Source organism: Anser anser (genome assembly GCF_964211835.1).
Source record: "Anser anser genome assembly, chromosome: 2".
NCBI lineage: Eukaryota > Metazoa > Chordata > Aves > Anseriformes > Anatidae > Anser > Anser anser.
This window is the reverse complement of record NC_139721.1, coordinates 11,979,318-11,991,323: the sequence shown is the minus strand read 5'-3', so window position 1 is coordinate 11,991,323 and position 12,006 is coordinate 11,979,318. Positions and strand designations below refer to the sequence as shown.

Sequence of the window (12,006 nt, the reverse complement as noted above, 5' to 3'; positions counted from 1 at the left end):
CTACATATAATATAGATACATATATTTAGTATATAGTATAGTAGATCTATAGATCTATATATAATTCATATATATTTGCTTGTGGGTGGTTTTTTTTTGTTAGTTTGTTTTTTAACTGAGCTTCTACAAAAGATCAGAAGTCACAAAAAACTCAGCTGTATGTGTCTCCAGCTGCAAAGACTGTAACAAGCAGCACCTGGAGGTAAGACCAACGTGATCCGTTCCTACCATCCACTCCATGCAAGTACATTAACAAGCCAAAGACTTTTGCTTTCCAATAAATCAGATCTAATAAACTGCGGCTGTAACATCCGCTTCACACCTGAACCAGCTGCTGTTGACACTGCCGTTTATGCTGCACCAGGACCACAAACACATCTTTGTTCTGCTCATCCCGTTTAGGGAGAGGTCAGAGAATCACAAGAAGCCTGTGACATTTTCAAGAAGAAAAGGTGGACCAGACTGAGTACTTGTAACACCGCTGGCACTTTTGCAGCTACCTATTCCCTTTGCTTTGTTTCCTTTACTCCATAAAATACTCTAATAATAGGAAAATTGGGGGGTTGGGAGAAAATGTCACTGGCAAAAATCTTTACTAGGCAAGTTGGCTGGCAAAAATCTTTACTTGGCTAGTAATTCTTACTTCCCTTGATCCTGAACAAAACAGTTTGTTTCACATCTGTGACACCATATCTTTACTTGTGCTTTATAAAAAAAACAACCCATTGCCAGGACTTAATGAAATAAAAACACTGCCATCTGAAAATAGAACCTAACTGTATTTACAAGAGCAGCTGGCTAAAGGAATCAATTTGTTCCATACACCTTTCTCTAGAGTCTTCCATGAAACCCAATAAAGCCAGCAAAACCCAATTTCTCCCCATTCAGATTGCCGTGAAGGATGGGACCATATGTTAAGGGAGACTGATGGCTTACACTCTGAATGCGACACGACTGTCGCGTAACAGTTCAGTTACACCGAACTGGCCAGCGCTAAGGAAGGGATGGATCAGCCAAAAGCTGCAAAGGACCAGAAGTTATTTTCCCAGTACAAGTAATCAGAAACTGATTATATTTACAGGTAAAACTGCAGCAGGCTGAAATGTAACAGTTATCTGTCGGCTCACACAAAGCACCTGGATGTGAAGAAACTGGCAGAGCTCTGCAGCAACACAAATCTACACACAGGACGGCAGCAAGAAAGAGACAGACCTCTCTGTCCGTGGCATGGATGAGAACCACTCAGCATTTCCTGCGCCTTCTCCCAGCCTTGCCTCAAGGTTTCTGAAAGCCTTGCTGGTGTCCAGCTGACAGGTCCCAGGCCACCTCCCAAAAGCGAGCTTTGGGACCAAAATCTGGGCCACCGCTGACACCCACGGCTCCGGCTTCTCTCAATTCAAGCTGGCCTCGCTGTAGAAGCCTTTCAGATTTCTTACATTTTTGAAACAAAAAAGATTTTTCAAGACCATGTCCTTCCCCCAGGTCAAGCAGGAGCCTTCAGCTGTGCTTGCTGCCACATGGTATGGCAGGATTTAAGTCTGGAAATGCCTCCTCTCCTACCTGGCACATACGCAGGAAAGCCTTCCTTCCCAAAGCAAAACACAGCAGCTGCTCAGCAGCAGATTACAGCACGTGCACCAAGACCCGAAAAGCTACCAAGTATTCAGTAAGCGGGTTGAGGAAAGTTTTTCTCCATGGGTACGGGCAGTAGCAGAGAAGAAAACAGGCCCCCCTGCTCCTTACGACTGCTTTAAGGTGATAAGAGAGTTGCCACAGGGTATGCCCCATCACCAAACACAGAACACTGTAGTCCTCCAGTGTTCCTATTTGCTCTTTTTACAAGTCATGAGTAGGCTGAAAAAGTGACAAGATGGAATTTGCCAAGAGCTAAAGCACGGTCGTTTTTCAGGATTAAATACAAAAATGCAAAGAGTACCCAAAAAGGAATGAACACGAGAGCCCATCACATATAAACGGGAGCTGGCAAATGATCCAGCAAACAAGGTTTTTGAGGTCAACAGTGTTAAGTGCAATAATGACTAAATATCACATATATATATATATATATATTTGTGTGTGTGTGTGCAATTAAGACTATCAGGGTCTGCTATGGCTGCAAGGGAAGATATATTAGCAACTAACATACAATCCCCTAGTAACTGGACACTCCAGAAAAACACTGATTTCATATCCCATAGTTTGGAATGAAATCTGCACTCTACAGGGTTAAAAAATGCATTCTGTCAGCTTTGCCTTAACCAGCTCACCGTGTTTCAGAGGAAGCAAGAGTTTGTTTCAGGCACGGGTTAGTCACATCCCAAAAATTCCAAAAGGCAGGCTAGATGTTAGAGGAAGTTCTCATACACAGCAATAACATGGCAACAAGAACATCTGCTTTCTGGTTTCTGAAATAACACTGTGCCAATTCAAGGAGAAAGAAAGAAAATGAATGAGGGGTAACACAAGACAACTCACACATCTACCTTCCTCAATCTGAACCATTTCTTTACCAGCAAAAAACAAAAAAAACTGCAGAGAGATCCAAGGCAGCTTCCTTAATTACCGTTTGCATGATATACTTAGCTCATTTTTTCCATTTGCTTTGCCTTTTTATAAGAAAGAGCTTTCAGTCACACGGGTAAGCTTTAAATAATTCAAGAAACTTTTAAATTCTTCCTGTAAGAAACTGATGTCATTCTTTAATACCAATTATACACTATATCAGTGCCCCTGTGTTCGCAGAACACACACGATCCAGTTCATTCATGCCTGTTACATGGAGATCAAAGTGCATCTCATCTACTGCTCTGAAGGGTACGAGCTGCACCGTAAGTAAAAGTTGCATTTTAAGTGATCTCTCCTAAATCAAAAGCACCCCTCACAGCAGGAAAGATAACTAGAAGGAAAACCTGTCTCCCGATAACTACAAAACGTATTATTTTGAGCCACAGCAATGGCTCGGAGCCTGACTTCTGTTTGTTTTTAATTGACCACCTTAAAAAAACGCCTGTGCATGATAGTTATTCTGCTGTATTACATGCCTAAACACATGCAAATATTGGAAAACTAGTTTTAATTAGGGTAATCTTTTACTTTACCTTTCCTAAAGCATTAATTACAAGGAAGGGTAAAGGCAGTTAATTGAATAATTACATTTTTAACGGTAATACTATTTCCGCATTATGTTTGGACCACAGAATTTAATGCATGGCACTTTGCCAGGGAAAGGCATAAGGTACATAACATCAAGTTCCTCCAACTGAATGAAGTTGTTTCAGCCTGAAATTTCTACTCCATTATGATCTAGAAATTATGGAGACTTGTCTACCTAGAAATTATGGCGCTCAGGAGACTTTCCACAAGACCAGGACTTGAAACATTTCTTCGTTCACATTAAGACCAAGTCCCTGAAGTCCCCATGGGGACCGCGTCATTCCGAGACTGAAGTCATGATATCAATTTATATTATAAAGCCTGAAGTCACAAGTTTATAGTAATGTGAATAAACCCAAAACCAAGCACTTTGATTTCTTGCAGCAACACATGCCAACTGCATCACAACAAGCACGCAGAACATCTGTCAAACAAGCAGCTCGCTGGCCTTATGCAATGCCACGTCTCAGCAACACACTTTTCGGTTTGTTTTTTTACTGTACCAAGAGTACTGGTCGTCTCTGGCGATACTACCTCCTTCGCGGGCTTCTCAAGTGGTACCAGTGGTTTAGGGTATCTGGATGCTAAAAGTTTGCAAAAGCAAGAGGGTGGTAAGTCATTACTGAAAGCGTTCCAACCAACACTGGAGCACCTGCCAGCAAGGAGAGAACCTACACGCGCAGTAAGGAGACCGGGTTTCTCTAGGCCTTACACTCGTTCCACTTCATCTTGAATGCTTGCTGACTTTCCTCTGCAAAAACATATGGCTAAATTTCTGCATTTAAGCACAGAACCCAGAGTGGGTTCTAGGGTCAGTACAATTTCAGAATAGGAAAGCAAACCAAATCACAAGGGCAAAACCAGCACGAATTTCAGCAAGCAATACCTTGCTGAACATGGCTTAGAGGCAGACAGTTACAGTGACGTATGACAGTTTGAGAGAGCAACTTTAGGATAGTTTTACCACAGGTGTCCAAGTACCAGCTTCCTTTTTTATGGCATTAAACCTCAGTCCCTTCAATACTTAAGTAATGTATGTACAGCCCAGTCCCAAGGTACTACCTATGTCAGCGTGAGTAGAATAACCCTCACAAACAGAGTTTAAAATAGAAAAAGAGAATCACTAAACTTTTTCTAAGTTAAAATGTTGTGAAAAAAAATCTATATAGTAGGTAATTTCCATAAGATACTGAGATGACAGCATGATGAAAAGTCTGACTCTCCTAAGCTACTTACGTTTACAGCTTTACCGTTACTTGAGGAAAAAAAAAAATCCAAACAAATCATAAGCACTCAATTGTAATAATGCTTAAGGAAACGTTAGATTGACAAATACAACACAGCAGTGCTAAAATGAACAATGGAAATAGATTTTCTACCACCCACGAGTATATTTTGGAGATGAGATTTTGTTCATGCATTTTTTACTTCGGAGTTTTGGCATTCAGTTGTGTGGTTTGGTTGTTTTTGTTTGTTTTTGTAACCATACTTTCATTCTTGAAAGGTTTCTTGCTGAATACATCTCAATCAGATTTCAAAAGCATGAAATCCCTTATTTAAGGTAATCAAGCAGCGCACACATCTTCCCAAGCACTTTGCTTTTTCTGATAATGGGCATCCACATTCTTGGAGACAGGACTGTGAGTGAAAGAAATCTAAAGAAAAAAATAACATTTCATAATAAATGAGAATCCAATCTGGTGGCAAAAAGGGGCTGGAACTCCCATCTTTGTTAGCTGACAGAGCAGCTGGAGGGTTCACTTCACCGAAGACACCTACCCCAGCGGTGACAACAAGGGGAGCGCCCGGTGAACCCCAGCAACCCAAGCAGAGCAGCATGCAGCGCTCTGTCCTTCAGCAGCAAGGCCTGGAAAAGCCACGGTGGATTTCTGCATTGAATATTCTATATGTGGAAGTCCACAGCACCTACAGGACAAAATATAGCTTCCAATTTCTCCCTCTCCTCACTAAATCTCAAGGAAACTAGCATCACAGCAACTACAGAAAAGGTTCAACTCAGAACTGCCTCACTGTTCTCTTCTTGCTGGCAAAATGGCATCAATTTCAAGCCAACGGATTCAGTATTAGCATTACCTAACATCTGGGGTGAGTGGCCTTTTCTAATAGTTATCATCACGGGTGACAAAATACTTCGTATTGCATAGATGACCACTGTATGGAAATACAACACACAGATGTTAAAGAACGTGATGAGCAGCCTCTTCAGCACTCCTCCTGCACTCTGCCTTCATGAAAAGGCTTGATGGATTAGGGAAAAACAGAATTTGGGAAGCAAAAAGAGAAGTGGTGTATGTTTCCATCTGAACCACATCATTCACCACTGAGTATTTTTGACTCGGCACGGAGATTAGCAGTAGCCTCTGTGTAGGCACACAAGCAAGCCAGTGAGAGTTTCTCATTTTATCAGCCTGCTAGAGCACTTCAGCTTGCAAATTACGCGCTTACCAGCAGTCTGCCAGGAGACCTCTTCCTAGAATAGCAATCAAACAGCAAAGTTAAGAAACGATTGAGCGACCTAGGTCACAGCAAGACAGAGGTGGATGACCCATCTCCACGTGCAGCTCAGGGCGTACCCGCACACATTTGGCCTGTTGTGGACAGAGAACTGTCCCCATAGGGTGCCGAAGCACACTAGCAAGACTGTTCCCTCTTTCCCCCACTCAAACTGGTGAGTTCTCTTAACTTTTCATTGGAAAAATCACTTTTTAGACAAGACAAGCAAAGCCAGAAGGATCAAATCGTGCTTTGTTAACACAGCTTACACTGTACCGAAAAGAGGTACTAAGATCTGGGTGGTTTCTAAACCACCAGGCAGATGCCTTTGTATTAGCACAAAGCGTCTGACTCATACAATAAAAGGAATTGTTTTTCACACTAGGTCACGTTTGAAGTGACCAAGAACTTCAGTGAAATCCATTCGTCCCTGATGGCATTTGCAGACTTCCACATTAACTTTCCTCCCTGAACTGTGGAAGCAGTGGCATCGAGGCTCTAATATTCCCCGTGCTACTCCAGGGAACCAGGGAGTTCACAGATTTCACACCAGATCACAAAACAGAGATGCTTCTTGTGACACCAAAGTAAGATTTCACACAACACTGGCTAAAAGTTGGCAGTCACCTCTAGCAGCTCTTGCTCCAGCTGCCAGGCCGACTGAACAGAGCGGTGGCACCCTTCACCCGCAGTGCTAACTTCTTCACACACAACACAGAAACTCGGAATTATGAACATTTTTCTACCAGAATGCACTGGTTTGGACAGATTATTTATTAAGTCACATAGGGCATCACATACTGGTGCCTGCAGAGAGAATCTAGCTAGAGACTGCATTCTGCAGACCTGACATTAAACCAACAAAAACAGCTGTCAAGAATACACTGGCACTAAGTTTTTTCACGTGTTCCAGTTCATACGCAGCCTCAGCAACCAGAAATCCTCCAAGCTCCTACATTTCAGAAGGCCTTTTATTTTGTAATCACATCACAAAACCCTAATATTTAAAAAATAAAATGCAACTTGGTGTTTTCAAGGAATTGTGATCCATGTGCATGCATAATTCTAACAGGAACTGTCTTCCCATCTCTGCAACAAAGGTGAAAAAAATAATCGAATCCCTCACTTCCACGACCTGAGAGGCACTAGATCGCGATTGTGTTAGTATTATTAGTGGAAAAGTGTTACGTTTTGGCTCAAGAATATTTTAAACCAGCACAGCTCTAAGAACAGCAGTACCCTTAGCATGTCTGCTGTGTAGTTATTTCTTACCTACGTAAGTCAAACCCTTTGGTCATTTTCCTCCCGCTTACTGGGCTTGCTGCACTGCTTCTAAGTGCTTCCAGGAATCATTTTCAAATATACACTGGAAACTAAAGGCAGAAAACCTGAACGTAAGCCCCTCTCCTTCCTTCTAAAATCCCTCACTTTTGGTACAACAGGTTAGAAGCATGAAGTCACCCTCCACATTGCCAGTACGATTTTTATACTTCCATCTCTCTATGTAAGAAAGGAGCAAAGGGAAGGAGGGCTCGCTCTGTTGCCAAGAAGACGAAGCCTTGATCACGGAGCACCACTTCCACAAACAGGAGAGTGGCACTACTGCAGTTTAAAGGAACCGGCTAATTTGCTACTTCTGTGTTTCTGTAACTATGAAAAAGAAGAACACAAAATATTTGTATTCAAGTCCACATTCATCATCTCCATCTGCTGCGGCTGACGTGCTTACAAGAAATACAAGCTGAAATTTAAAAAAAACAAACAACACTTTTCTGAAACTCTTCTTGGGAAAATGCAAGAGCCTATTCACCTTTCCAAGAAAAAAGGAAGGGAAGAAAAAAAAGACTTTAATGAAAACAGAAAACTAAATCCAGGTGGGAAGGTCTTGTAGCAGTCCCCAGAAAGAGCAATTTAGTGATGTTTTGACTAAGACAGTTAACAAAATATAGATTATAGTCTAAATCAGGACGCTTCTCAGAATATCTTTTTAAAAACAGTTCCATCAAGATTCAGTTTCATATTCTCCCGCCCCGGTTCTCCTATGCAAAAGCTTCCTAGTATTTGAAGTCAGGCTGCCGGGTAAGCCCAGCTTCGATAGCCATCCTTTAACGTGAGCTCACAGATCAGCGAGCAACGCAGCCTTCTGACCGAAGACAAACATTAAACAAACAGAATCATTTCGGTGTTTGTTAATACAGCAAGTTTTCAGCTGCTTTCTGGAGGCTGAACCGTTTAAACCCACTGCTAGCGCTCAGCACCTGGAAGCAGAAGACACGCGTGGCGGCAGGAACCGTTCCAAGCCCCCGTCTCAGACCTCTCCCACCTACAGGCTACGCGACTACAGGGCAAACCGAGGCGTTAAAGCATCGAAACACTCGAGACTCACCTAACTCAAAGGTGGATGGCTACGGCTCACCTACCTGAGGACCGTTCTTCGGCGGAGCAGCCACGGCAGCGGCTGGGTTTCCCTCTAGCCTCTGCCATTAGGGGAGGCCACAGATAGTGTGTCCTGTCATATTTCGCGCTAGGGCAATTAGTTGATGGGACTGCATCCTCCCGGTGGTAGGCCTGCGAATGGACTGAGGAACAGGCCCCATTTGGTTCTTGGTGTGCCCACGTCTCCCCATATTGCTGACAGCTTCCCCGAGCTGTTATGGGGTCTGTTAGGGCACAGAAGAGGCAGTGAAGGAAGAAGGTCAAAACTTAGCCCAGGAAGGACCACGTTAAGAAGGGTACGGACTAAGACCTCCCTTTCCATATAGAAGTATGAAAAGATCACAGGCACAAAACAAACTTAAGTGCACGGAGTGACAAAACTGCATATGCATTTCACGACTGAGGAAGGACTGATTTTCCAGACTGAAATAGGACAGAGGAACTTGCTTAGCAGGCAGGCAAGCAAATTTGAAGGCTGCATTCGGATCACACCTCATTGGAAATCAAACTAGCAATCTGATCTAAAGCATCGACTACCTGGAGCTACAGCATGCTGCCACAGGATGAAAAGATAAGAGCAGAAACACAACATTCCCCAAATCATTTTAGCTACACTGAGCTGATCAATTGTAAAAAACAGAAGTGACATTAATAGATTGGAGAAAGCACTAGGAAAGCAGGGCACAAATCCCTCCCCTTTGCTACTCACAATCACAGCCCGTGCACCTCGTTAAATCATTCCTGCACAGTCACCAATTTAACAGCAGGCAAGGGCAAACATACAAAGCATTATCTAATCATAATAAAGCACATGAAGCACAGAGTATCATCATCTAGCCCAGAAATCGTGTCATTTTCTTTCCAGTGCAGCCCTTCTACTCACTTTGTGTGCTTCTGTCACTGCCTGGTGTTGTGAGCAATGATGCACACCTGATGACCCTGAAGTGCCTGGCTCTACATTTGCTTCCCTTCATCCCATAAAAGCTGAATTCTGTCAATATCGACCCTGCCCTCCCCTCCTTCCCTAGCCCATGACAGCTCAAACACCTGCACACCGAAAAAGAATCCAGTGCTTTGGTGGCACCTCTAAAAAAAGCACAGCACCTGCATCTGCACTGAATGATTTCTGTGCCACGTTACCTCTCTCATTCATGCGATTTTAGTTCTCTATCATGGAACACACAAGAGGTACACACTATAGGTTTAAGGTATTTTTTTGGCTAATTTTTATTCAAAAGACTTTCTAGAAGCTCTTCTTGGTTATGTTTTTTTTGTCAAAAACATGTGTAGAAAGATCACTTCTTAGGGAGAAAAGCTGACAGCTCATATGCTGTAGTCAGGTAAAAAAATCTGAATGGAGCTGGCTAAAGGAAGAAGTTAGTTTCCTAAAAATCAAGTTACCACCAGCTGCTGGGCAGATCAAAAATCTGACTCCCCGGACTGAGGTCTGATGGCATCACTGCACTTTGGCAACCTTCACCTGTGGGGCTACAAAGCCCAGACCTGAGGTTTTGCTGAAACTCTCCTCCCAGTGAGATGAACAGTTACAATTTCTGGCACAAGTGAACGACAATTTCCACTACCAACATATACCCGCAGTTTACTCATAAGTCACATGCAGTTATGTCTCTAAACTTAAACTAATGTTTTTGTTACTCGGTCTTTCAGATCCTAAATTATCAGATAGTCACAGTACTTTATAGAAAAGGACTCTCATACTATAGCTAACAGCAGCTGAGCAACCAGATATTAAATAGGACCATCTGTTGAATTATCTCCGTACAAACCTTGAGACATACTGAAATACATTTTAAAGGTTTTGATATCCCCAACACGATCCTCTGGTGATACAGCAGCTCTGTGAGCAACCTACTTTCACCTGAGCAGTAACTGTTGGGATAGAAACTTGTGCAAAAACCTATAGCAAGAACCTTTCAGATGCTGACAAGGATCCTCAGGAAGAGTGTTAGTTGTTAGTACTCAAAAGTTAGGGTCAATTGACAGCTTAAAGCATGCTTTCTGACTGGGAAACAAATATAACCAATTTGTGCTCTGCAAAACAGTAGCACTGCTCCTAAAACAAGCTATTTACATTAACTGCTCTTGCTCTGTTTGCGTGCAGGTGTACTACAGACAGCACTGAAGAGGTACCTGAAAAGGTTCTGCTTCTTCGTGAAAGCAGCACTCCTTCGGCTGCCCCTTGGAACTGTTTTCTGCCCACTCTAAGATTTCCTCAAGACATGTACAGAGCAGCTACGAGCCACAGAAATGCCCTTTCCAAGGGCACGCTACTATCAAAGTCACAGAGGCCTAGATCAAATGCACGCTGAGCTCTGAAGTGCCTGCTGTCATCTCAGCCGCAATAGGTACCATAAAATTACCGCTGAGCATCAGAAGCACCGAGGCTGCAATCAACGGGATTTGATTTTGTCACGTTTTTGATTTGTGTATGGGGAAGTGCCAAGTTGGAAAGAGCAGTCGGATCACGGAAAAATCAGTGCGGATTATTTTAGCTGGCGTTGCACTCAAAGACACACCTATAAACCTTCCCAGCACACGTATACGTGCCCGTGGAAGGGTGGATTACTGCCAAGCAATCCTTGGCAGGCATCCTCCCACCGGCAGCCCTCTGTGCAGGGCAGCACAACTCCTGAACGAGCTCCCGGAGCAGCAGCAGCCCAGGATCTCTTTGGAGATCTGAAACCCGTTTACCGCTGTACCAGCGTCGGGGGGATTTTGTACGTGACACACTTTCCTACTCCCGTCCCGAAACCCGGCCGCCCACACCCTTTCGGAAACTCCTCACGGGACGGCCAGCACGCGGCGAACCCAACGGGGCAGAAGTTGTGAAGACAAAGGCGGGGCGGATGGTTCTGGAAACTAAACTCGCGTGGGGCGGCCATGTGGAGCTGTGGGTCACGCTCGCAGCTTTCTCGACGCCTCGCCCCCCGGTTTCCTCCTCGCCAGCCCCACGGAGCCACCAGCACCCCGCGGGGGGACACGCCGGGACCGGCACCGCTCACCTTGGGCGATGGCGATGGACTCGAAGCGGTGCAGCTCCCGCAGCAGGCAGCTCCGCTCGGTGGAGTGCAGGCTGTAGATGAAGTCGCGGGCTCCCTGCGCCGTGTTCAACGCCTCCATCGGCTCCTTCTTGGGGTGGGTGCCCAGAGCCCGGCCGGGCGGCGGCGGCGGAGCCCCCCCGGGCAGGAGCAGCCCCTCGGTGCCGCCGCTCAGGCTGCCCAGGCGGCGGCAGCAGCAACGCGGCGGGGCCCGCAGCGAGCCCAGGCAGGACGACGAGGAGGGCACGGAGGCAGCGGGGCCCCCCGGCCGCCCCAGCAGCAGCAGCGCCGCCCGGCCGAGCCGCGCCGACATGGGGCAGGGGAAGAAGGCGCCCGAGACGCCCGGGCGGTGCCGCTGCTCCGCTCCGCCTCAGCCGCCCATGGCCCCATGGAGGGAGGGAAGGGAGGGAGGGAAGGAGGCAGCGCCACGCAGGCGCAGGGCGGCGCCGGGCGGCAGCGCGGCCTCGGTCGCCCCCTCAGGGCGGGCACGGCTCCGTCCTGAGGGGAGCCGCGGCGAAGGGCGGCGGCCGCGGGGCGAGGCGGCTGTGAGGGGGAGATTAGCCCCAAGGCGGCTGGCCGGGAGGGGTTGCCTCAGAGGAGGCTGCGCCGCGGGAAGAAACTCGGTTATAACGTGAAACAACGTGAAAGAGTCCCCTGACAAACCTCCCTCCCCGCCCCAAGTCTTAATACTGTACACCCCACACACACCCCCCAGTCTTATTACTGTACCTGTTACTAAGGTACCACTTCACCACTAGGATTTACTTGCAGCAACAACACATTTTCCCTGCCCACACGCTGGCCTCCAGCCTCATGCCAAGCCGGTGAGAACAGCAGCAGGGTT

The 12,006-nt window shown here is 45.8% G+C and overlaps 1 protein-coding gene across 2 annotated transcripts in view; it reads right to left on the bottom strand.

Annotated features, from left to right (window-relative positions):
• Positions 1 to 11,755, bottom strand: part of TMEM65 (transmembrane protein 65) — a 33,664-nt gene extending 21,909 nt beyond the window's left edge. Inside the window, exons 1-2 of one of the 2 annotated variants that reach the window (XM_083822571.1) lie at positions 11,127 to 11,755; positions 8,088 to 8,327 (exon numbers count right to left, since the gene is read on the bottom strand). In XM_083822571.1, coding sequence (XP_083678697.1) covers positions 8,088 to 8,327; positions 11,127 to 11,475 — 589 coding nt within the window. In that variant the 5' untranslated portion in view covers positions 11,476 to 11,755. The remainder of the gene's footprint in view (positions 1 to 8,087; positions 8,328 to 11,126) is intronic. The other variant, XM_083822572.1, reaches the window with a different exon arrangement.
• Positions 11,756 to 12,006: the final 251 nt, after the last annotated feature.